The 23,345-nt window shown below is 48.5% G+C and overlaps 1 protein-coding gene across 1 annotated transcript in view; it reads right to left on the bottom strand.

Moving 5' to 3' along the window:
* The window catches only part of LOC139233623 (BMP and activin membrane-bound inhibitor homolog), a 58,715-nt gene extending 36,191 nt beyond the window's left edge, over positions 1–22,524 (bottom strand). The window contains exon 1 of the mRNA XM_070864030.1: positions 22,142–22,524. Coding sequence (XP_070720131.1) covers positions 22,142–22,217 — 76 coding nt within the window. The 5' untranslated portion in view covers positions 22,218–22,524. The remainder of the gene's footprint in view (positions 1–22,141) is intronic.
* Between the last annotated feature and the right edge of the window lie 821 nt (positions 22,525–23,345).

Below are 23,345 nucleotides of genomic sequence, written 5' to 3'. Positions count from 1 at the left end.
CATCATTGCACTCCTCACACAGCCTCTCTTCATTAGGGAGTGTAATCCAGGGCACCACAAGATGCCGAGGAGGAGTCACTGTGAAAGCTGTTCAACTTCCTGCAAAGTGATGTTCCTGCAGAGTAATTCCTCTGAACTGTTTCTCAGAGGAAATCCACTTTGATATTGGAAAGAAGTCCTGGGAATGTTATTTCCTGCTTCTTGTTGCACGTCTTACTCAGAAACTGAAAGTGACAGCACCAGGAATCCTCTGAAATTCCAAAAAAAAGTATCTCGTGCTGACCTCAAATGTACTGTCTGCCCTAGCTAGCATTAAATCCACACAGGTTCATCTTTCGCTGTCTTGATAACAGATTGCCGTCCAAAAATCTGAACAAGGCTCCCTGATTCCTCGGTTGGTAGAAATAAACCATGCAGACGAGGAAAGCTCTAGTTTTGATGCCAGATCGTGTCAAGATCCGAGCTAGGGCGTCAGTGAGGTGCGACAATCCTAGTGCCTTGCAAGGATAGATTGAGAGGGTGCAGCGCGTATTCACCAGAATGGTACCAGAGCTTAAAAGGGTTCAATTATGAAGACAGAGTGCGTGCATGCCTTATATTCCCTGGAGTATAGACGATTAAAGGGTGATCTAAATGAGGTATCGGAGTTATTAGGGAAGTTAGAAAGAAATATAGTAAGATAATCAGAAAGACAAACTTGGATTTATATAGCGCCTTTCACAACCACTGGGCCTCTCAAAGCGCTTTACAGCCAATAAAATATTTTTGGAGTGTAGTCACTGTTGTAATGTGGAAAACACTGCAGCCAATTTGTGCACAAGCAAGTTCCCACAAACAGCAATGTGATAATGACCAGATGTTTTTTTGTTTGATTGAGGGCCAGCATTCTGCCCTCTTGAGCATCCCTGCTTATAATCGCTCAATCATTGGTGGCCGTGCCTTCTGTTGCCTAGGCCCCAAGCTCTGGGACTCCCTGCCTATATCTCTCTGTCTCTCTACCTCTCTTTCTTCCTTCAAGATGCTCCTTAAAACCTACCTTTTTGACCAAGCCTTTGGTCACCTGCGCTAATGTCTACTTATGCGGCTCGGTGTCAATTTTTAAAAATCTCATAACACTCCTGTGAAGCACCTTGGGACACTTCACTATGCTATATAAATGCAAGTTGTTGTTGTAGGACACCAGGAATAACTCCCCTGCTCTTCTTCGAAATAGTGCCACGGGATCTTTTACGTCCACCTAAGAGAGCAGACGAGGCCTCGGTTTAACGTCTCATCTGAAAGACAGCACCTCTGACAGTGCAGCACCCCCCCAGCACTGCACTGGAGTATCAACTTAGAATTTTTATGCTTAAGTCCCTGGAGTGGGATTTGAACCCACAACTTTCTGACTCATAGGTGAGTCCACTGAGCTGTAGCTGACACTGCAGAGAGCATAGTTAGGAGCTGGAGAGAAACAGTTTCTTCTGGTGGGTGAGTCCAGAACAAGGGAGCATAACCTTAAAATTAGAGCTGGGCTGTTCAGGGGTGATGTCACGAAGCACTTCTTCACACAAAGGGCAGTGGAAATGTTCGCATTTTAACAACCAAGTAGCCAACTATTGCTGTCATGCATATAGCTATGCAGGAGATGAATAGGGCCTTCAAATAGATTCAATAATTGACTCATTGGCCCTGAAATTCCGGCCTCTCCGGGTCTGTACACACTCCGCACTGACCCAGGGAGGCATCGCAAAAGCCGGTTTTGGGCACGCGACGAGCAAGTGCCCAAAACCAGTTTTTCCAATCTGTCAGGCTCTGGTTTGATCGCACGTACCTTGGCAGCAAGGATATTTGCATGGGCGAGATTGCGGTATTTACCCATCTCTTGCCCAGCGAATGTCCTTGAAACTATTGCGCCTGGTAAAAGCAGACGCATAGCCTACTTTTACCAGCGTAAGAGTTTTAAAACATATAAAAAACATAGAAAAATAAAATTTTAAAACACATTTTTAGGTTAAAAACCCTGCCCACTAAGTTAAGTTTATTTTAAACCATAATTACAAAACTTTTTAAAAAATCAGAGAAATATATATTTTTTGTAACACTTTTATTAACTTTCATTTAAATATGTGGGGTGTTTTTTTATTTTTTATTTGTGTTTAGGTGTTGTGGGGTGGGTGGTTCTCATTCACAATAATGAGAACTCCGACTTACGGAGTTGCCATTATTATGAATGAGAATATTGTATCTGGATTGGGTGTCCAGGCCCCCGTGACTCCACGTTTCTCTGGGAATGTCAGTCAGCAGGGTGGGGTAACCACTGTTCTCATAAATCATCGCGGTCCCGGCTTGCAAGACCATCAGCAGGCCAGGGCCATTGGAGGGAGCAGCGCGTGCTGCTGCAGGAGGGCGACGGCTACGAAGCCAGGTCGCTGATTGCAGTGCGGGCAGGCACAGCAGGAGGGGCGAAGGAGCGGCAAGTATCCGTAGAGGGAAGTGACCGGGGCCCAGGAGAGGCGTGAATCTGGGGCCCAGAAGAGGCGAGGGCCCAGGGGCAGCACGGGCCAGTCCACACTCGATATGTGTGCGCGTTCGGTCTGTGCAGCAGAGCTGGTCTCCAGTTAGTCTTGGGTAATCCTTGCCACTGGACCAAGACCTAGCTCTGTCAAGCCCATGTGGTGGCTGGTGTGCAACGGCCACCAAATGTTAAAAAAATCCACACACAGGCATCTTCCATCCTTCAGGATGTAGTTCGGGAATTGGAATATTAGGTCCTTCATTGAAACACCTGTGAACTCATCCCTTCGAGGGATTGCCTATGATGATGATGACTCCAGCTCCAGCTCTACGTACATTCAGATGTGCACGTGCTCCGATGCGCATGCATCTTAGGCCTAAAACCACAATCGCTGGTGAGCGCCCGAGCTAAAAGTAAGTGCGCATCTTTTCTCTTGTTGTCAGGCGAATGCCCACGGGAAGCCCAGAACCTGGATTTCAGGACCGATATCTTATTGACCCAGCTGACCATGACACACAAGTTCACTCACACTTGAACCAGTCATTCAGATCCTGCTCCACCAGACGGCTGCTGGATCACTGCAAACAGCAAGACAAGCAGGCAGATGCATTTTAAATCTTTTGTTTATTGGGTGGGCAACATGCAGTTAGATTAACGGAAACAGTTAATCCACGTGAGCCAAGGCTCCTTTATGCGTGGTGTGATATAGACCCACTGCCTCGGCTTCACGCAACCACCTCAACAATTCCAAAGGAGTATTTAATCACAGGAATAATCAGTTGGCACAATCTTTCAAAAATATCATGTTGAAATTTGTACTCCCCGCATTCCATCACCCAAAGTGCAATGATATACCCAGAGTGTGAGTGCTGAACATTCCTATGTTACTCTGTAAAGTCCTTTGGAATAGACAACATCTTTCCAAACAAGTTTTTAAAGGGCACTGGGTGGTGCAGTGTAATTAGATCACTTGCCTTTTCGCCTCTGGGACCCAAGTTTAATTCCACCCCAGACGGATAAACAAGCCTCCTCATTCTGACAGCCACAAGCGTCCAGAGTATAATGAACCTGGGTTGTCTCACTCCAGTTCCGAATGGCGTCCACGCTAGCAATCTTAACAGATTCCCCTGGCCTTTGAACAATAGGACATTCCAAATTTCCTGCTCAATCCAATAACTTGGCACTAAAGACAGCAGAACGTTGCCAGGAGTAAACTGGAATGGACTCCAGACATCCCTTGGGCGACCTTCTCCTGTGCTGCAGAGAACCAAGTGCAGTGAAATCACTGATGCACTCCTGCACCCTGATTTGGGTAACGGACCTACAAAGTTCCTTCGGCAATCATCATCATAGACAGTCCCTCGGAATCGAGGAGGACTTGCTTCCACTCTAAAAATGAGTCCTTAGGTGGCTGAACAGTCCAATACGAGAACCACAGTCCCTGTCACAGGTGGGACAGATAGTCGTTGAGAGTAAGGGAGGATGGGACAGATTTGCCGCACACTCTTTCCGCTGCCTGCGCTTGATTTCTGCATTCACTTAGCGACGAGACGCGATGTGCTCAGCACCCTCCCAGATGTACTTCCTCCACTTAGGGCAGTCTTTGGCCAGGGACTCCCAGGTGTCAGTGGGGATATTGCACTTTATCAGGGAGGCTTTGAGGGTGTCCTTGTAAAGTTTACGCTGCCCACCTTTGGCTCGTTTGCCGTGAAGGAGCTCCGAATAGAGCGCTTGCTTTGGGAGTCTCGTGTCTGGCATGCGGACAATGTGGCCTGCCCAGCGGAGCTGATCGAGTGTGGTCAGTGCATCAATGCTGGGGACGTTGCCTTCAGCAAACAGCAGGGTCCAAAGACTGTGTGCGAGGAGTTTACAGCAAGCACCAGCCCTACAGAACTGTGCCTTTGATGCAATCTGCACCTGGTAAAGGTTTGAAGAACCAATGCCAATATCTTTGGAGCAACAAAATTACACCACTGCAGCATCTGCCAACCCCATATGCACGCTCACGTTGAATATTCTGCGTGACCTCACAACCTGTGCTGGTAAAACTGACCAGTTGACCCAGGGAACAATTGGATTGATCCAGGATCATCTGACTCAGAACCCAATAGGAAAGGAAGCATCTTCGGAGGCTGCGTTAGGGCCCAGTGATAGGCAGTGAGCTTAACTTTACATCTGACCCGTGCTGTGCCTGACTTGGGAGTGCTTCACGTCCACTAATGTAAATAATGACAACGCTTGCTATTCCACAATCACTGAAATCCTTAATCTTGATGGACACAAGAATGCACATATTAAAAGGCTTTAAAATAATACAATAAAATAAGGCTGAAGACAGCAGACTAGTTAACGTGGACAGTGATTGTCGTACTGGAGGACATCAGCACATCATTCCAAACCCTTGGGCAAGATTAAGAGTAGAAAAACCTGTTTTTACCACAAACTCGCAAAGCAGGTCGTTGATTTGTGACAATTAGCATCTTTTAAAAGGAAGTCGGATTAATATCTGTTCAGAAGCGGGGTCTGAAGGACATGTAGATGGTAACAGTGCTGCTATATTTTTTTTAAGGAAAGTAGTGGAAGGAAATTAGGGCTCTAAATTGCGCTTATTTTATGTGCCTAAAATTGGAAAACAGATTTGGCAGACCAGAGGCCTACGCCAATCTGCACAGGCATTCAGGCCACTGGTAAATTGGTCAGGGGCTTCTTGTTTTAAAGGAGGCCTTGACGGCAGCGTTCCCACGCTCTGCCAGTTCCGCAGCCTGGGACTGCCTTCTCCAAAGGTGAATTCTGCGCATGCGTAAAACTGTGAATGAGGCGCGCCGCCCTTAAAGGGAACCATGCAACGAGAATAAAATCAGGGGGAAACATTACTTGGCGGCCGCGTGAAATGAGGCTCCTGCGCTCGTCTCAGACCCTGGTTAGTAAATTGGTTTGCCCTATTGGGATCTTCCAATGAGCCAGATCCTACTGACCTTTCCAAGTCTGGAGCCTCCAAACCAGCGGCCTTTAAAGGGACCGCTGGTGGCCCCCCAAAATGTTAGTGTCCATGGAGTCGGAAGGAACTAGACGGCTCCTCCTGGCTCCACAATACAAGTGTGGGCCACTGACGCTACCCCCCTCCTCACCTCCGCCCCGCCCCCCCCCCCTCCTACACTTACCTCTGGGCCCTGGCGTGGGGCAAGATTGGTAAGAGGCCAACAGGCGAGCTGCATTGGGGTGCCTGATTAGCGCCCACAGCTCATCTGATTCGTTCTGTTGAGGCCAGAAGGCGAACTTACTTTGGGCCTCAGGCCTCGCTATTCCAGCGCGCCATGGGTATCGCGACCGGATTGGGGTGCTGAGTTACTCAGTCCCCTTACAGTAAAGAATCCAGTGGCGGTGGTCGTAGAGAGGCGGGTAAGTTCATCACAGGAGAATCAGCCATGGACTCTGGGTGGAATGGGATTGATGAGCAAAATGGTCTTTTGTTGCTCCAAACCAGTTCCTAAAATGATTCCACCACAATAACTGGATTAAATCCGTGTTCTACCATAATAACTGGACTAAATCCGTGTTTCACCACAGTAACTGGACTAAATCCGTGTTCTACCACAATAACTGGACTAAATCTGTGTTTCACCACAGTAACTGGATTAAATCCGTGTTCCATCACAGTAACTGGACTAAATCCGTGTTCCACCACAGTAACTGGACTAAATCCGTGTTCCCACAGTAACTGGACTAAATCTGTGTGCCAACACAATAACTGGACTAAATCCATGCTCCTTCTGGTTAATGTTTTCCTATGTTTATTTTCTAGATTTTATTTGTTCCAATGTTCACCCACTGAATCTGTGCGTCACTGTACACTGACTCATGAGTGAGGCGACTGGACAAAATGCAGATAACAAACTCTGAGTGCGCAATGATCAACCACATCAGGAACAAAAAGGCACATAACCTCGACTCCCACTAAATACTCCAGCTTGCAGTTTATTGTGTATTGTCCCTTCACTCTCATGTCCTTGTGTCGCACACTGGCTGGCATATTCCAATTCTGTGCTCACCAACAAACAATTCCCCCCACTCCCCCCACCCGTTAAAGTGAATGGGCAGTTGATCATGAGCGGGCGAGGTCTGAGGCTGAAAATCCTGGCCACCATCTCTGGACTTGGATAATGGCAAGTGACCAGCTCCCAGGAGTCCGCCGATACCATTCTCCCAAGCGGTGGGTGGGACGTATGTGGGAGGCACCCCGGTTGATCAGCCGACCTGGTTGTTCCTCTCCAAGGACAAGTGCCTCGGTTTTCTGCACAGCATCCCTGTTGAACAACTGATAGGATCAGGAGCTGACTGCGTGGGGAAATTGTGGGTATAATCCTGTGGACCTACCACTCTCTGGCCCAATGATCTGATCGACTGACACATTGAATCTCCACATCAATTGCAGGATTTTATTTCCAGTTTTATCTTCCTCCTCTCCTGAATGTTTAGACTGATTCCCACGTACAGCTCCATGGACACCAGCACTTACTTCAGTAGTCAACCCAGTAGTTTATTTATGAATCTGCATCGTGAGGTTATGCGAGCTATTCAACCACGCACCTCCCAAACCCGCGACCTCTACCACCTGGATGAACAAGGGCGGCAGGCGCATGGGAGCACCATCACCTGCAAGTTCCCCTCCAAGTCACACACCATCCTGACTTGGAAATATGTCGCTGTTCCTTCATCACCGCTGGGTCGAAATCCTGGAACTCCCTCCCTAACAGCACTGTGGGAGTACCTTCACCACACCGACTGCAGCGGTTCAAGAAGGCGGCTCACCATCACCTTCTCAAGGGCAATTAGGGATGGGTAATAAATGCCGGCCTTGCCAATGACGTCCACATCCCGGAACGAATTTTAATAAGAGGCTTTGCCAAAGTGCATATCTCCCCACTTTCCGGCAGGAACCACTGGCTGGTGATCAGCAGCAGGAACCCTGGCCGATCTTTTCTCCTCTCTCTGTCACTAGGACAAGTTATAGGATCCCACCACTGTCCCAGCGAACTCAACACAGACTCGGAACACAACCGGGGGCCTTTGCGCTCTGCGTGACTCAGTTATCACCCCGCTGCCGCAAATTGGCAGGACTTAATTCTTCTGTGGAGTGCTGCAATTCCACACTGCCTTATGACACAGTAATGGAGTGAAAGGTCCCTTTAAATAAAGAACAGGACAACGGGCTGCAAAAATCCTCGCCGCTCTCGGCCACACTTCCGGGGCAGTATTCCGGAGCAGGAGCAGCTCCAAGGAATTTCCCGGCCAATGTCTTTATTCCTCAACAACTCGTGACTCACTAATTAAATCTCAATCTCATAAATCATTCAATTCAAAACCATATATTCCTGCAATTTGGTAAATGGTTTAATAATTATGAAGAAAAACATTCTCTTGTTTATTGTTAAAATGGAAATTTTGCCCCACAGACTTGATATTTATTTCCATAAGAACAGTAACAACTGATGAGTGGGAATTTAAATCTTTTCCACTGAGCTCCATCAAATAGCACGCAAATACTTCAGTCCCAATGTTTATCCTTTATGACTTTTTTCTGGCACAGAGAGAGCTGTTTAGGTACGGCTATTTTATATTTTATTCCAGACTTGTCCTTTTAGGTCTTGTGCGCATTGTCAGCTACACTGTACCCTCCTACACTGTACCCTCCTACACTGTACTCTCCTACACTGTACCCTCCTATACTGTACCCTCCTCCTACACTCTACCCTCCTACACTGTACCCTCTCGCACTGTACCCTCTCGCACTGTACCCTCCTACACTGTACCCTCCTGCACTGTACCCTCCCGCACTGTACCGTCCTACACTGTACCCTCCCGCACTGTACCGTCCTGCACTGTACCGTCCTACACTGTACCGTCCTACACTGTACCCTCCCGCACTGTATCCTCCTACACTGTATCCTCCTACACTGTATCCTCCTACACTGTACCCTCCTGCACTGTATCCTCCTACACTGTATCCTCCTACACTGTACCCTCCTGCACTGTACCCTCCTCCTACACTGTACCCTCCTACACTGTATCCTCCTACACTGTATCCTCCTACACTGTACCCTCCTGCACTGTACCCTCCTACACTGTATCCTCCTACACTGTATCCTCCTACACTGTATCCTCCTACACTGTACCCTCCCGCACTGTATCCTCCTACACTGTATCCTCCTACACTGTATCCTCCTACACTGTACCGTCCTACACTGTACCCTCCCGCACTGTATCCTCCTACACTGTATCCTCCTACACTGTATCCTCCTACACTGTACCCTCCCGCACTGTATCCTCCTACACTGTATCCTCCTACACTGTACCCTCCTGCACTGTACCCTCCTCCTACACTGTACCCTCCTACACTGTATCCTCCTACACTGTATCCTCCTACACTGTACCCTCCTGCACTGTACCCTCCTCCTACACTGTACCCTCCTACACTGTACCCTCCTCCACTGTACCCTCCTCCTACACTGTACCCTTCTGCACTGTACCCTCCTCCTACACTGTACCCTTCTGCACTGTACCCTCCTCCTGCACTGTACCCTCCTACACTGTACCCTCCTGCACTGTACCGTCCTCCTGCACTGTACCCTCCTCCTACACTATCCTCCTCTTACACTGTACCCTCCTCCTACACAGTACCCTCCTACACTGTATCATCCTCCTGCACTGTACCCTCCTCCTACACTATCCTCCTCCTACACTGTACCCTCCTCCTACACTGTACCCTCCTACACTGTACCCTCCTACACTGTACCCTCCTACACTGTACCCACCTCCTACACTTACCCTCCTGCGCTGCACACTTCCACACTGCACTCCACAGCAGGACAGGTACATAACCTACCCGTAGTTTTGCCCCAACCTTGCTCCACGAGCAAGTGCCTGTGAGTGTCCAAAGTAAAGCCCTCGCCTCCTCACTGTGGCTCTCCTGCCACCTCCACCCTCACACCCCTATCCGCCCCACCTCATGGTTGAAGTTGAGAACTCAATGTGTGGTCAATCACAGATGCTGCAACAAAAAAACAGACGCCAGCTTTTAAATTGCTAATAATGTAGATGTGAGCAGATTATTTAACTTGGACTGTGAGGATCAAGCTGGAGGGCAGGAGTACAACATTAGCCAGCCTCAAGTGGGACCAGTGAGTAGGAGGACTATTTTCCCGACGGGGTTGAGGAATTGACTGTTAGCTGAAGCAGTAAATGCTGTTTTAGCACCTTTAAAAAGCTGGATAAAATAGGAACAGGAGCGAGAGGCAAATGGATCAATGCAGGTCGAACTGATTGGATGTTGTGTAGAATATTAAAGCTCCTGAATTGCTGGGGTCCGTGGAAATGTTGGGATGTGTGGTTAGAAATACCAAATAGAAAAGAAAGACTTGCATTTATATAGCGCTTTTCACGACCACCGGAAGTCTCAAAGCACTTTACAGCCAATGAAATACTTTCGGAGTGTAGTACACCACCTACACCAGGTGCTCACGAAGCCCACCCGCTGGGCGCATTGCTCCCCTGCACCCCGGCTGACTCGGTCTCTTCGACCCGGCGGCCCGGCCCAGCGCATCCCTGAAGACCTTCCGGCCAGACCAGAGCCTGCCTCGGCGGCCCAACTACGGAGGCCTGGAGAAGCTGTGGAGGAACCGCTGTCGGGCACGGGGAGCGGGTAATAGTGGCAGCCACTCTGTCTTCTCCCAAGACCCCTTCGATATACAAAATGGAGCGTGGTGCAGCAAAAAACACGAGCAAGGCACCAGTGTCTCTCATCCCCAACCCCCCATCACACCTCAGATCTCCCACCACCTCTCCTGAAGGCGCTGTTCAGCACCGAGCTTACGGCTCACATCCCACTGTAGGCAAATAGGCCCATACATCATCATCATCATAGGTAGTCCCTTGAAACGAGGATGACCTGCTTCCACGCCAAAAAGGGATGAGTTCACAGATGTTTCAATGAAGGACCTAATATTCCAGGTCCAGAACTAAATGTTGAAGGGTGGAAGATGCCTGTGCGTGGATTTTTTTAACGTGTGGTGACCGTTGCACATCTGTCACCACACGGGCTTGACAGAGTTAAGTCTTGGTCCAGTGGCAAGGATTAACCAAGACAATTGGAGACCTGCTCTGTTGCACAGACCTAGTGCGCACACATATCGCAGTGTGGGCTGGCCCGTGCTGCCCCTGGGCCCTCGCCTCTTCTGGGCCCCGAACCCTCGCCTCTCCTGGGCCCCGATCACGTCACTCTGCAATCTCTCGCCGCTCCTTTGCCCCATCCAGTAGAGCCTGGTCTCCAATCGTCTCGGTTCCCTTTGCCACTGGACCAGGACCTCACTCTGCTAAGCCCGTCTGGTAGCCGGTGTGCAAAGGCCACCCCACGTTAAAAGAACTCATGCACAGGCATCTTCCATCCTTCAAAATGAAGTTCTGGACCTGGAATGTCAGGACCCTCATGGACTACCCCAACAGCGACAAACCGGAATGCCGCACTGCTATCGTTGCCCGGGAGCTCAGAGGCTTCGACGTCGACATCGCCGCCCTAAGTGAGACCCGGCGGGCAGGGGAAGGCCAGCTCAAAGAACAAGGTGGTGGTTACACCTTCTTCTGGAAAGGCAAACCAGAAGAAGAACGCAGCCTCCATGGAGTTGGCTTCGCCATCAAGAACAAACTGGTCGACCACTTCAATGACTCCCCTTGCGTGATAAGCGAACGTCTCATGAGTCTCCTCAGCCAGAACCAGTGCGCCACAGTCATCAGTGTGTATGCCCCAACACACGACGCAACAGATGAGACCAAAGTAGAATGCTATTCCAACCTCGAACAACCCCTGTCCCGAGTCCCTACGGATGACAGGCTAATCATCGACTGCAACGCCAAAGTCGGCAAGGACACAGACCTCTGGGGAGTTGTGATCGGCAGAGAGCGGGTAGGGAAAACCAACTCCAGTGGCACCCTGCTCCTGACAAAATGCCACGTACATGACCTTGTCATTACCAACACCTTGTTCCATCAGAGGGACAAATATAAGGCATCATGGCAACAACCTCGCTCCAAGAACTGGCATCTGCTTGACTACGTCATCGTCTGAGCGAGGGACCGCAAGGAAGTGCGCATCACCCACGCCATGACAGGAGCCGACGACTGCTGGACGGACCATCGCCAAATCCGCTCCGTCATCAACATCAATGTAGCCCCAAAGAAGCCTATAAAGGCCCAGCGGCAGTCGAGGAGGCAGGAGTTCAGAGCAGCGCGAGTCCGGGGAGTTTGTGAGGCCAGCTGGTGCTGGGGCAGAAGGTAAACAAAGAAGTAAAAAGAAATTGAAAGGTGACGTCACAGCCAAGGGGTAAATGATTGGCTAGTGATTGGTGAGTAGTTTTTCTTTTCTTTTCCTTATCAGTAGGTAACCTTTATCGTTGTTGTTGCCAAATTAAGTTAATCTGGGGGTTAAGTCATGGCAGGAGAGCTCGGACATGTGTCATGCTCCTCCTCTGCTATGTGGGAACTCAGGAACGCTTCCAGTGTCCCTGACGACTACATGTACGGGAAGTGTATCCTGCTGCAGCCACATTGCAGCACTGGAGCTGCGGGTGGATTCACTCTGGAGCATCCGCGATGCTGAGAATATCGTGAATAGCACGTTTAGTGAATTGGTCAGACCGCAGGTAAAGGTTACACAGACAGATAGGGAATGGATGACCAACAGGAAGAGCAGTGGAAGGAAGGTATTGCAGAGGTCCTCTGCGGTCATCCCCCTCCAAAACAGATACACCGTTTTGGGTATTGTTGGGGGGGATGACTCATCAGGGGAGGGCAGCAGCAGCCAAGTTCATGGCACCATGGGTGGCTCTGCTGCACAGGAGGGCAGGAAAAAGAGTGGGAGAGCTATAGTGGTAGGGGATTCTATTGTTAGGGGAATAGATAGGCATTTCTGCAGCTGTAATCGAGACTCCAGGATGGTATGTTGCCTCCCTGGTGCAAGGGTCAAGGATGTCTCGGAGCGGCTGCAGGACATTTTGGAGCAGGAGGGTGAACAGCCAGTTGTCGTGGTGCATATAGGTACCAACGATATAGGTAGAAAATGGGATGAGGTCTTACAAGCTGAATTTAGGGAGCTAGGAGTTAAATTAAAAAGTAGGATCTCAAAGGTAGTAATCTCAGAATTGCTACCAGTGCCATGTGCTAGTCAGAATAGGAATCGCAGGATAGCTCAGATGAATACGTGCCTTGAGGAGTGGTGCAGAAGGGAGGGATTCAAATTCTTGGGACATTGGAACCGGTTCTCGGGGAGGTGGGACCAGTACAAACTAGATAGTCTGCACATGGGCAGGACTGGAACCAATGTCCTAGGGGGACTGTTTGATAGTGCTGTTGGGGAGGGGTTAAACTAATATGGCAGGAGGATGGGAACCTAAGCAGGGAGACAGAAGGAAGTGGAATGGGGGCAGAAGCAAAAGATAGAAAGAAGAAAAGTAAAAGTGGAGGGCAGAGAAACCCAAGGCAAAAATCAAAAAGGGCCACAATACAGCAAAATTCCAAAAGGGCAAAGTGTGTTAAAAAGACAAGCCTGAAGGCTCTGTGCCTCAATGCGAGGAGTATTCATAATAAGGTGGACCAATTAACTGCACAGGCAGCAATTAATGAATATGATATAATTGGTTTCACGGAGACATGGCTCCAGGGTGACCAAGGCTGGGAACTCAACATCCAGGGGTATTCAACATTCAGGAAGGATAGACAGAAAGGAAAAGGAGGTGGGGTAGCATTGCAGGTTAAAGAGGAAATTAACGCAATAGTAAGGAAGGACATTAGCTTAGATGATGTGGAAGCTGTATGGGTGGAGCTGCAGAATACCAAAGGGGGGAAAACGCGAGAGGAAGTTGTGTACAGACAACCAAACAGTAGTAGTGAGGTTGGGGACAGCATCAAACAAGAAATTAGGGAGGCGTGCAATAAAGGTACAGCAGTTATCATGGGTGATTTTAATCTACATATAGAGTGGGCTAACCAAACTGATAGCAATACGGTGGAGGAGGATTTCCTGGAGTGTATTAGGGATGGTTTTCTAGACCAATATGTCGAGGAACCAACTAGAGGGATGGCCATCTTAGACTGGGTGATGTGTAATGAGAAAGGACTAATTAGCAATCTTGTTGTGCGAGGCCGCTTAGGGAAGAGTGACCATAATATGGTAAATTCTTTATTAAGATGGAGAGTGACACAGTTAATTCAGAGACTAGGGTCCTGAACTTGGGGAAAGGTAACTTCGATGGTATGAGGCATGAATTGGCTAGAATAGACTGGCAAATGATACTTAAAGGGTTGACGGTGGATAGGCAATGGCAAACATTTAAAGATCACATGGATGAACTTCAGCAATTGTACATCCCTGTCTGGCGTAAAAATAAAATGGGGAAGGTGGCTCAACCGTGGCTAACAAGAAATAAGGAAAGTGTTAAATCCAAGGAAGAGGCATATAAATTGACCAGAAAAAGCAGCAAACCTAGGACTGGGAGAAATTTAGAATTCAGCAGAGGAGGACAAAGGGTTTAATTAAGAGGGGGAAAATAGAGTATGAGAGGAAACTTGCCGGGAAGATAAAAACTGACTGCAAAAGCTTCGATAGATATGTGAAGAGGAAAAGATTAGTGAAGATAAACATAATCCCTTGCAGTCAGATTCAGGTGAATTTATAATCGGGAACAAAGAAATGGCAGACCAGTTGAACAAATACATAGGTTTTGTATTCACGAGGGAAGACACAAATAACCTTCCGGAAGTACTATGGGACCGAGGGTCTAGTGAGAAGGAGGAACTGAAGAATATCCTTATTGGGCGGGAAATTGTGTTAGGGAAATTGATGGGATTGAAGGCCGATAAATCCCCGGGATCTGATAGTCTGCATCCCAGAGTACTTAAGGAAGTGGCCATAGAAATAGTGGATGCATTGGTGATCATTTTCCAACAGTCTATCGACTCTGGATCAGTTCCTCTGGACTGGAGGGTAGCTAATGTAACATCACTTTTTAAAAAAGGAGGGAGAGAGAAAACGGATAATTATAGACCGGTTAGCCTGACATCAGTAGTGGGGAAAATGTTGGAATCAATTATTAAAGATGAAATAGCAGCGCATTTGGAAAGCAGTGACAGGATCTGTGCAAGTCAGCATGGATTTATGAAAAGGAAATCATGCTTGACAAATCTTCTGGAATTTTTTGAGGATGTAACTAGTAGAGTGGACAAGGGCGAACCAGTGGATGTGGTGTATTTGGACTTTCAAAAGGCTTTTGACAAGGTCCTACACAAGAGATTGGTGTGCAAAATCAAAGCACATGGTATTGGGGGTAATATACTGACGTGGATAAAGAACTGGTTGGCAGACAGGAAGCAGAGAGTCGGGATAAACGGGTCCTTTTCAGAATGGCAGGCAGTGACTAGTGGGAGTTCCACAGGGCTCAGTGCTCGAACCCCAGCTCTTTAGAATATACATCAATGATTTGGATGAAGGAATTGAGTGTAATGTCTCCAAGTTTGCAGATGACACTAAACTGGATGGTGGTGTGAGCTGTGAGGGGGATGCTAGGAGGCTGCAGGGTGACTTGGACAAATGCATGGCAGATGCAGTATAATGTGAATAAATGTGAGGCTATCTACTTTGGGGGCAAAAACGCAAAGACAGAATATTATCTGAATGGCAGCAGATTAAGAAAAGGGGAGGTGCAACGAGACCTGGATGTCATGGTTCATCAGTCATTGAAAGTTGGCATACAGGTACAGCAGGCGGTGAAGGCGGCAAATGGTATGTTGGCCTTCATAGCTAGGGGATTTGAGTATAGGAGCAGGGAGGTCTTACTGCAGTTGTACAGGGCTTTGGTGAGGCCTCACCTGGAATATTGTGTTCAGTTTTGGTCTCCTAATCTGAGGAAGGACGTTCTTGCTATTGAGGGAGTGTAGCGAAGGTTTACCATACTGATTCCCGGGATGGCAGGATTGACATATGAGGAGAGACTGGATCAACTGGGCCTTTATACATTGGAGTTTAGAAGGATGAGAGGGGATCTCATAGAAACATATAAGATTCTGACGGGACGGGACAGGTTAGATGTGGGTAGAATGTTCCCAATGTTGGGGAAGTCCAGAACCAGGGGACACAGTCTTTGGATAAGGGGTCGGCCATTTAGGACTGAGATGAGGAGAAACTTCTTCACTCAGAGAGTTGTTAACCTGTGGAATTGCCTGCCGCAGAGAGTTGTTGATGCCAGTTCATTGGATATATTCAAGAGGGAGTTAGATATGGCCCTTAAGGCTAAGGGGATCAAGGGGTATGGAGCGAAAGCAGGAAAGGAGTACTGAGGGAATGATCAGCCATGATCTTATTGAATGGTGGTGCAGGCTCGAAGTGCTGAATGGCCTACTCCTGCACCTATTTTCTATGTTTCTATGTTTCTATAAGATTCTGACAGGACTGAACAGGTTAGATGCAGCTAGAATGTTCCTGATGTTGGGGATGTCCAGAACCAGGGGACACAGTCTTAGAATAAGGGGTAGGCCATTTAGGACTGAGATGAGGAGAAACTTCTTCACTCAGAGTTGTTAACCTGTGGAATTCCCTACCGCAGAGAGTTGTTGATGCCAGTTCATTGGATATATTCAAGCGGGAGTTAGATGTCTACCTTGTGACTAAAGGGATCAAGGGGTATGGAGAGAAAGCAGGAAAGTAGTACTGAGGGAATGATCAGCCATGATCTTATCGAATGGTGGTGCAGGCTCGAAGGGCCGACTGGCCTACTCCTGCACCTATTTTCTATGTGTCTATGTTTCTATGAAACAATACCGCAGGAAAATCAATGGTGGGGCATTCAAAGACCCAGACCACATCGTTCGCATGCCAGACACGAGACTCCCAAAGCAAGCGCTCTACTCGGAACTCCTTCACGGCAAACGAGCCAAAGGTGGGAAGAGGAATCGTACAGGGACACCCTCAAAGTCGTCCTGAAAAAGTGCAACATCTCCACTGACATCTGGGAGTATCTGGCCAAAGATTGCCCTAAGTGGAGGAAGTGCATACGGGAGGGCGTTGAGCACCTCGAGTCTCATCATCGAGAGCATGCAGTAATCAAGCGCAGGCAGCGCAAAGAGCATGCGGCAAACCTGTCCCACCCATCCTTTCCCTCAACGACTATCTGTCCCACTTGTGACAAGGACTGTGGTTCTCGTATTGGATGGTTCAGCCACCTAAGGACTCATTTTAAGAGTGGAAGTAAGTCTTCCTCAATTCTGAAGGACTGCTTATGATGATGATGATGATGATGATAAGAAAGCCCTATACAGCCAGCGCCTCACTGCCAACCTGGCGACCCATGATGACCCCAAGACGCAGAGTGCCCACAGCGCCTTGGCTGCCCTCCAGGTCACCATAACCAGCGCCTGTGAAGAGACGCTCGGGAGTCATTCAACCCAGGAAACACCAGGACTCGTTTGATGAGAATGACCAGGAGATCCAGATGCTAATAAGTCACAAGCGCAAGGCATTTCTTAACTTCAAGCAGCAACCCAATTCGGGAGCAGCAAAACAGCTCTACAAGCGACTGAAGGCCGAGGTACAACAAAAAACCCGCAACTTAAAGAATAGATGGTGGATGGAGAAAGCATAGGAGATCTAGCAGCTGGCCAACAGCCATGATGTGCGAGGATTCTTCAGCACAGTAAAGACCACCTACGGCCCAAGCACCCAAGACCCCACCCCACTGATGGCCAAGAACGGGGAAGCACTCATTAAGGACAGTGAGGCAGTTAGTGCCCGCTAGAAGGAGCACTTCGAAGATCTCCTTAATCGAGACTCTGTCTTCGACGCAAGTGTCCTCGACTCCATCTCACAGCATGCTACCCACCACCATCTCAACAAAACCGCAGCCCTGCACGAGTTAGAAAAGGCCATCCGTCAGCTCAAGAACAACAAGGCAACACGAGCAGATGGAAACCCCGCCGAGGCACTAAAGTATGGCAGTGAAGCATTACTGGCATGCATGCATGACCTCATCTCTCTTATCTGGAAGGAGGAGAGCATGCCAGGAGATCTCAGAGTTACCATAATCATGACCATCTTCAAAAAGGGGGACAAGTCTGACAGCGGTAGCTACAGAGGAATCTCCCTGCTGTCTGCCACTGGGAAAGTCATTGCTAGAATCCTCCTGAATCGCCTTCTTCCTGTCGCTGAAGAACTCCTCCCAGAGTCCCAATGCGGATTCTGTCCACTAAGGGGTACAACGGACATGATCTTCACCGCGCGACAACTACAAGAAAAATGCTGGGAACAGCATCAACCCTTGTACATGGCCTTCTTTGGCTTCACAAAGGCCTTTGACATTGTCAACCACGAGGGACTATGGAGCGTCCTCCTCTGTTTCGGCTGCCACCAAAAGTTTGTCACCATCCTCCGCCTGCTCCACGACGACATGCAGCCGTGATCCTGACCAACGGATCCACCACAGACCCAATCCACGTCTGGACTGGGTCAAGCAGGACTGTGTCATCGCGCCAATGCTCTTCTCGATCTTCCTTGCTGCAATGCTTCATCTCATTCTCAACAAGCTCCCCGCTGGAGTGAAACTAAACTATAGAACCAATGGGAACCTGTTCAACCTACGCCGCCTCTAGGCACGATCCAAGGTCGTCCCATTCTCTGTCATCGAACTACAGTATGCGGACAATGTTTGTGTCTGCGCACATTCAGAGGCCAAACTCCAAGCCATCATCAACACCTTCACTGAGGCATACAAAAACATGGGTCTCGCACTAAACATCCGTAAGACAAAGGTCCTCCACCAACCTGACCCCACCACACAGCACTGCCCCCCAGTCATCAAAATGCATGGTGTGGCCTTGGACAACGTGGATCATTTTCCATACCTCAGGAGCCTGTTATCAGCAAGGGCAGATTTCAATGACGAGGTTCAACACTGCCTCCAGTGCGCCAGCGCAGCCTTCGGTCACCTGAGGAAGCGAGTGTTTGAAAACCAGGCCCTCAAATCTGACGCCAATGTCATGGTCTACAGGGCAGTAATGATACCCGCCCTCCTACATGGCTCAGAGACGTGGACTATATACAACAGACATCTCAAAGCGCTGGAGAAGTACCACCAGCGCTGCCTCTGCAAGATCCTGTAAATCCACTGGGAGGATAGACGCACCAACGTCAGTGTTCTCGCTCAAGCCAATATCCTCAGCATCGAAGCACTGACCATGCTCGAGCAGCTCTGTTGAGCGGGCCACATCATCCACATGCCCGACACGAGATTCCCGAAGCAAGCGCTCTACTGGGAGCTCCGACACAGCAAACGAGCCCCAGGTGGGCAGAGGGAATGTTTCAAGGACACCCTCAAAGCCTGCTTGATAAAGTGCAACATCCCCACTGGCACCTGGGAGTCCCTGGCCTAAGACTGCCCAAAGTGGAGGAAGTGCATCCGGGAGGGCGCTGAGCATCTCGCGTCTCGTCGCCGAGAGAACGCAGAAAACAAGGAAGGAGCATACGACAAACCAGACTCCCCACCCTTCAACCACTGTCTGTCCCACCTGTGAACAGAGACTGTAATTCCCCACATTGGACTGTACAGCCACCTGAGAACTGAGAACTCACTTTGAGAGTGAGAAGCAAATCTTCCTCGATTCTGAGGGACTGCCTATGATGATAATGAGCCAGGGCTGTCACTGCTGGAGAGGTAAATGGGTGGGGCCAAAGTCCGTGTGTGTGCAAATGGTCTGTGACAGCAATGGGGATCTTGGGGGCAAAGTGCCATTTTCCTGTTGGGACACTTCATTGTTACCTCATCCCAGCGCTTGGCGCTGCAGAACTTGGGAAAGGCAGCATGCTGCCTGTGGTGTGACTCCACAGAGTTTACATGGAAAAATATATTTTCAAAATCATGTGTTGGCTGTTGCACAGAACGAGAGTCCTTTTCGCTGCTGTGATCCTGCAGAGCGGGCTTGAAAAACTTGTGCAACACGCAATGCAGCCAGAAGATGCACGTGTGTTTCATTCAGCAACTGGACAAAGACGGTCAGTGTCAGGAAATAACCATTTTTTTTGTTATTTCCACAGTTGCCAGACCACACAAGTGTTGAGCAGTCCCCACAGCTCTGGGAGTCAAGGGCGGAGCGCAGGTTTGTGAGCTAACCCCAAGTGTTGCCAGTCCATTGGGATGCAAAGTTCTTTCAGGAAAACAAAAACATTTTCACCAGCACTGAATAAAATGTCCTTAAATTAAATATTGCAATCAATTATCCGCAACCTCTGACCTCACTGCAAGTTGGGAATCTCATTGAAATTTTCCGATTATACCCTCATCGTTCACTGAATCTTCAAGGGCATATTTTACAGATGGGACACTTAATAAATTGTAGGTAGAACTTTCAATAATTGAGGACTGCACAGACCTAAAAATGAGTTGTTTGAACTTTATTGTTAGCCTGTGTAAAACCAACACGCAAGTAAAGTTAAACATCACAGTCCAACTGTGCAGTTTGTTTTATAAGTTGAATTGGAGCACACTTTAACATTTAATTCAGAGGAGGGCCATGTTTAAAGAACTGGGGAAGACACTATGGGATTTTTGGAGTGGGGGGGAGAGAGCGGGAACGTGAACCATTCCAAATAAATTATGGGGTACACCCTCTCACCCCCAAACCTTACCCCCAACCCCAACCCTCACCCCCCACCCCCAAATCTCACCCCCCAACCCCAAACCTCACCCTCTCACCCCCAAACCTCACCCCCCAACCCCCAAACCTCACTCTCACACACCCCCTCACCCCCCCACCCCCAAATCTCACCCCCACCCCCAAACCTCACCCTCTCTCCCCAAACTTCACCATCTCACCCCCAAACCTCACCCCCCACCATTAAACCTCACCCTCCCACCCCAAACCTCACCCTCCCACACCCCCTCACCCCCAAACTCCCTCCCACCCCCAAACCTCACCTTCCCACCCCCCAACCTTCACCCTCACCCCCCCCCAAACATCACCCTCGCCCCCAAACCTCATCCTCTCACCCCCGGAGATGTGGCCTGTGATTTAACGACACATTTCTAACCAGCTTATTCTCTATGTTTTTAGCACACATTGCTGCAACAGCAGTAGCAACTCACGTTTATATAATACCATTGATCAAGACGCCCACGTCGATTCACAGGCGTGTAATCAGAAATAACTGGATGCTAAGTCAACTGAGATATTAGGGGAAGGGGGGGCCACATGTTTGGTCAAAAAGGTGTGTTTTAAGGAGGAGAGGGAGGTGGAGAGGCAGAGAGGTTTAGATAGAGAATGCCAGAGTGTGGGGCCAAGGAACTGAAGGGAGGGCACCGATGGGGCAATGGGGGAAGGGGGTAATACACAAATGGACAGGGTCGGGGTGGATGTGGGTTTCAGGGCTGGAAGATGTTCTAGATTCAGGGAGGGACCAAGCCATAAAGAGATTTAAAGAGCATAATTATTTGTTATTTAGTTATTACTATGTGCTTACTAGTTCTCAAAGGCTTAGCACGTTCCTATGAAGTTGCTTTGCTATTTTAACATGGATATTTAAAAATAAAAATAAGTTGCCATTAATATGGAGAAAGTAATTTCACATAAATGTGTTAAGCATTAGTGCGCAAACATCGCAACGTGGAATTTCTGCGGCTGCTATTAATGAACCCGGTAGCTAAGTAGCTGAAATAGGAAACATTAATGGCTCGTGTCTTCGACTCCAATTTTGTCCACACACTTTGTAAGCTTGAAACAATGTTTATAACAATGACTGACCCCTAAACAACCCCTTTCATCAGATCATTGTCAGCCTGGCTGGCTTAGCTCGGGTCAATGGAAAGAGCCTGAATTACTGAGGCTGTCATCTGTCACAAGACTTTTTTTTTCAGATTTTGCTTCGAGAATCAGTTGAAGTTAATAAAGTAAAGCATGAAATTTACAAGAGGTGGATTTCAGTTTCATAGTTTGAGTAAAAGCATCAAGGAACAATTGAATAAAATGAAAAGGAAGGGAGGAATGTAGTGTTGTGCCTGTGTTTAGGAAAAGATCCTTTTGTTCTAATCTGCTCCGAGAACCTTTGACAAATATTCTCATGCAATTAGTGCCAGCCCAGGGTCCGCTTGGTCAATAATCTAATCGCTTTTTTTGGGTTCCACACTCCAGGAAACTCACTCAACATTCATTAGTGAGTTTCCACAGTGAGTCCCTGTCACAACTCATTCCATCCCTTACTCCTTAATGACTGGCCTTTGAGGAGCACCCCCAGCCTCCTACACAACAAAGTGTCAAAAAAACTCAAGTATGTCAGGATACACTTTACAATATCGGAAACATTTATCCATTCGTTCAAACAGCGGACGTTTTTGTCCATTTCTCATTTTACTGATAGATATTTCGATTAAATAAAAGTGCATTAAAATTAAAACTTTTTTTAAAAGTAAGAAACAACTATTCGCAAACTTTATAAAAACACATTTTTTTACTTTTTAAAAAGTTAAGAAAATTGCCCCATCCTCCCCGATTTATTCCCAAACTTGTTGAAGATGAAATATTAGATTATTTCAGTTGCTATTTGACAGTAACACTACTTGCCTTTGCTGAACAGGATGGAAATGACACATAATTCCAACTGCAGCCACACAGACACCAAGTTTGGATGCCGATCCATTGATTAAGTTTAGGTCACTTTGGCCCCAGTTCACTGCACTTTTATCCGGTCGGAGCAGCGCCTCAGTCCCCAGCAAGAAACCCATGTAAAGACCAACTCCACTTTTATTCTCAACTTTTCTTCTCCCTCCTCCAAAGCACTGAACTTTTTTTCTCTCTCTCTATTATCTCTTTTGTTTCTTCCGCCGAAAGTCTGGCTAATTGCCACGCCAGCGCAGTCACAGGCAAGTGCTGGGGTAGTGCAGATCCACGGATGGTGATAATGGTGATGATGTCGAGGGAAGTTCACCTAGAAATAGCCCCATCTTCTCGGGTCCTTGTGACCGTGTGGCTGCATCAGCGACTGGGCTCGCTCAGAAACTTGCTGCTTTTCACACTCAGAGTCTGGTGCTGCCCTCTGCCTGTCATCATCGTAGGGAATCGAGGAAGACTTGCTTGCACTCTAAAAATGAGTCCTTAGGTGACTCAACCGTCCAATACGAGAGCCACAGTCCCTGTCACAGGTGGGACAGATAGTTGTTGAGGGAAAGGGTGGGTGGGGCAGGTTTGACGCACGCTCCTTCCGGCTGCCTGCGCTTGATTTCTTGAGTGCTCAGCGCCCTCCCGGATGCACTTCCTCCACTTAGGGCGGTCTTTGGCCAAGGACTCCCAGGTGTCAGTGGGGATGTTGCAGTTTATCAAGGAGGCTTTGAGGGTGTCCTTGAAACGTTTCCTCTGCCCACCTTTGGCTCGTTTGCCGTGAAGGAGCTCCGAGTAGAGCGCTTGCTTTGGGAGTCTCGTGTCTGGCATGCGAACTATGTGGCCTGCCCAGCGGAGCTGATAGAGTGTGGTCAGTGCTTCAATGCTGGGGATGTTGGCCTGGTCGAGGACGCTAACATCTGTCCTCCCTAGGGGATTTGCAGGATCTTGCGGAGCTGCCCTCTGCCTGTACAGATCAGCAGAAAGAACTGGCATCTCGGTGGAGCCTGAACACACCCTCTCTCAGGAGATCCCTAAAGCCTTTCCGAGGACAATGACTTACTCCTGAGGGCCAGTGACTGTGGCTGAATTGGCAAAGGGGTGTGTGGGATGGGGGGAGGGGCAGTTATTTTGTGAACAGAACAGCAATGAGGTAAATTTGTACTTGACA

Source organism: Pristiophorus japonicus, chromosome 21 (assembly GCF_044704955.1).
Source record: "Pristiophorus japonicus isolate sPriJap1 chromosome 21, sPriJap1.hap1, whole genome shotgun sequence".
NCBI classification, from domain to species: Eukaryota; Metazoa; Chordata; class Chondrichthyes; family Pristiophoridae; genus Pristiophorus; species Pristiophorus japonicus.
This window is presented reverse-complemented; position numbering and strand designations above follow the sequence as displayed.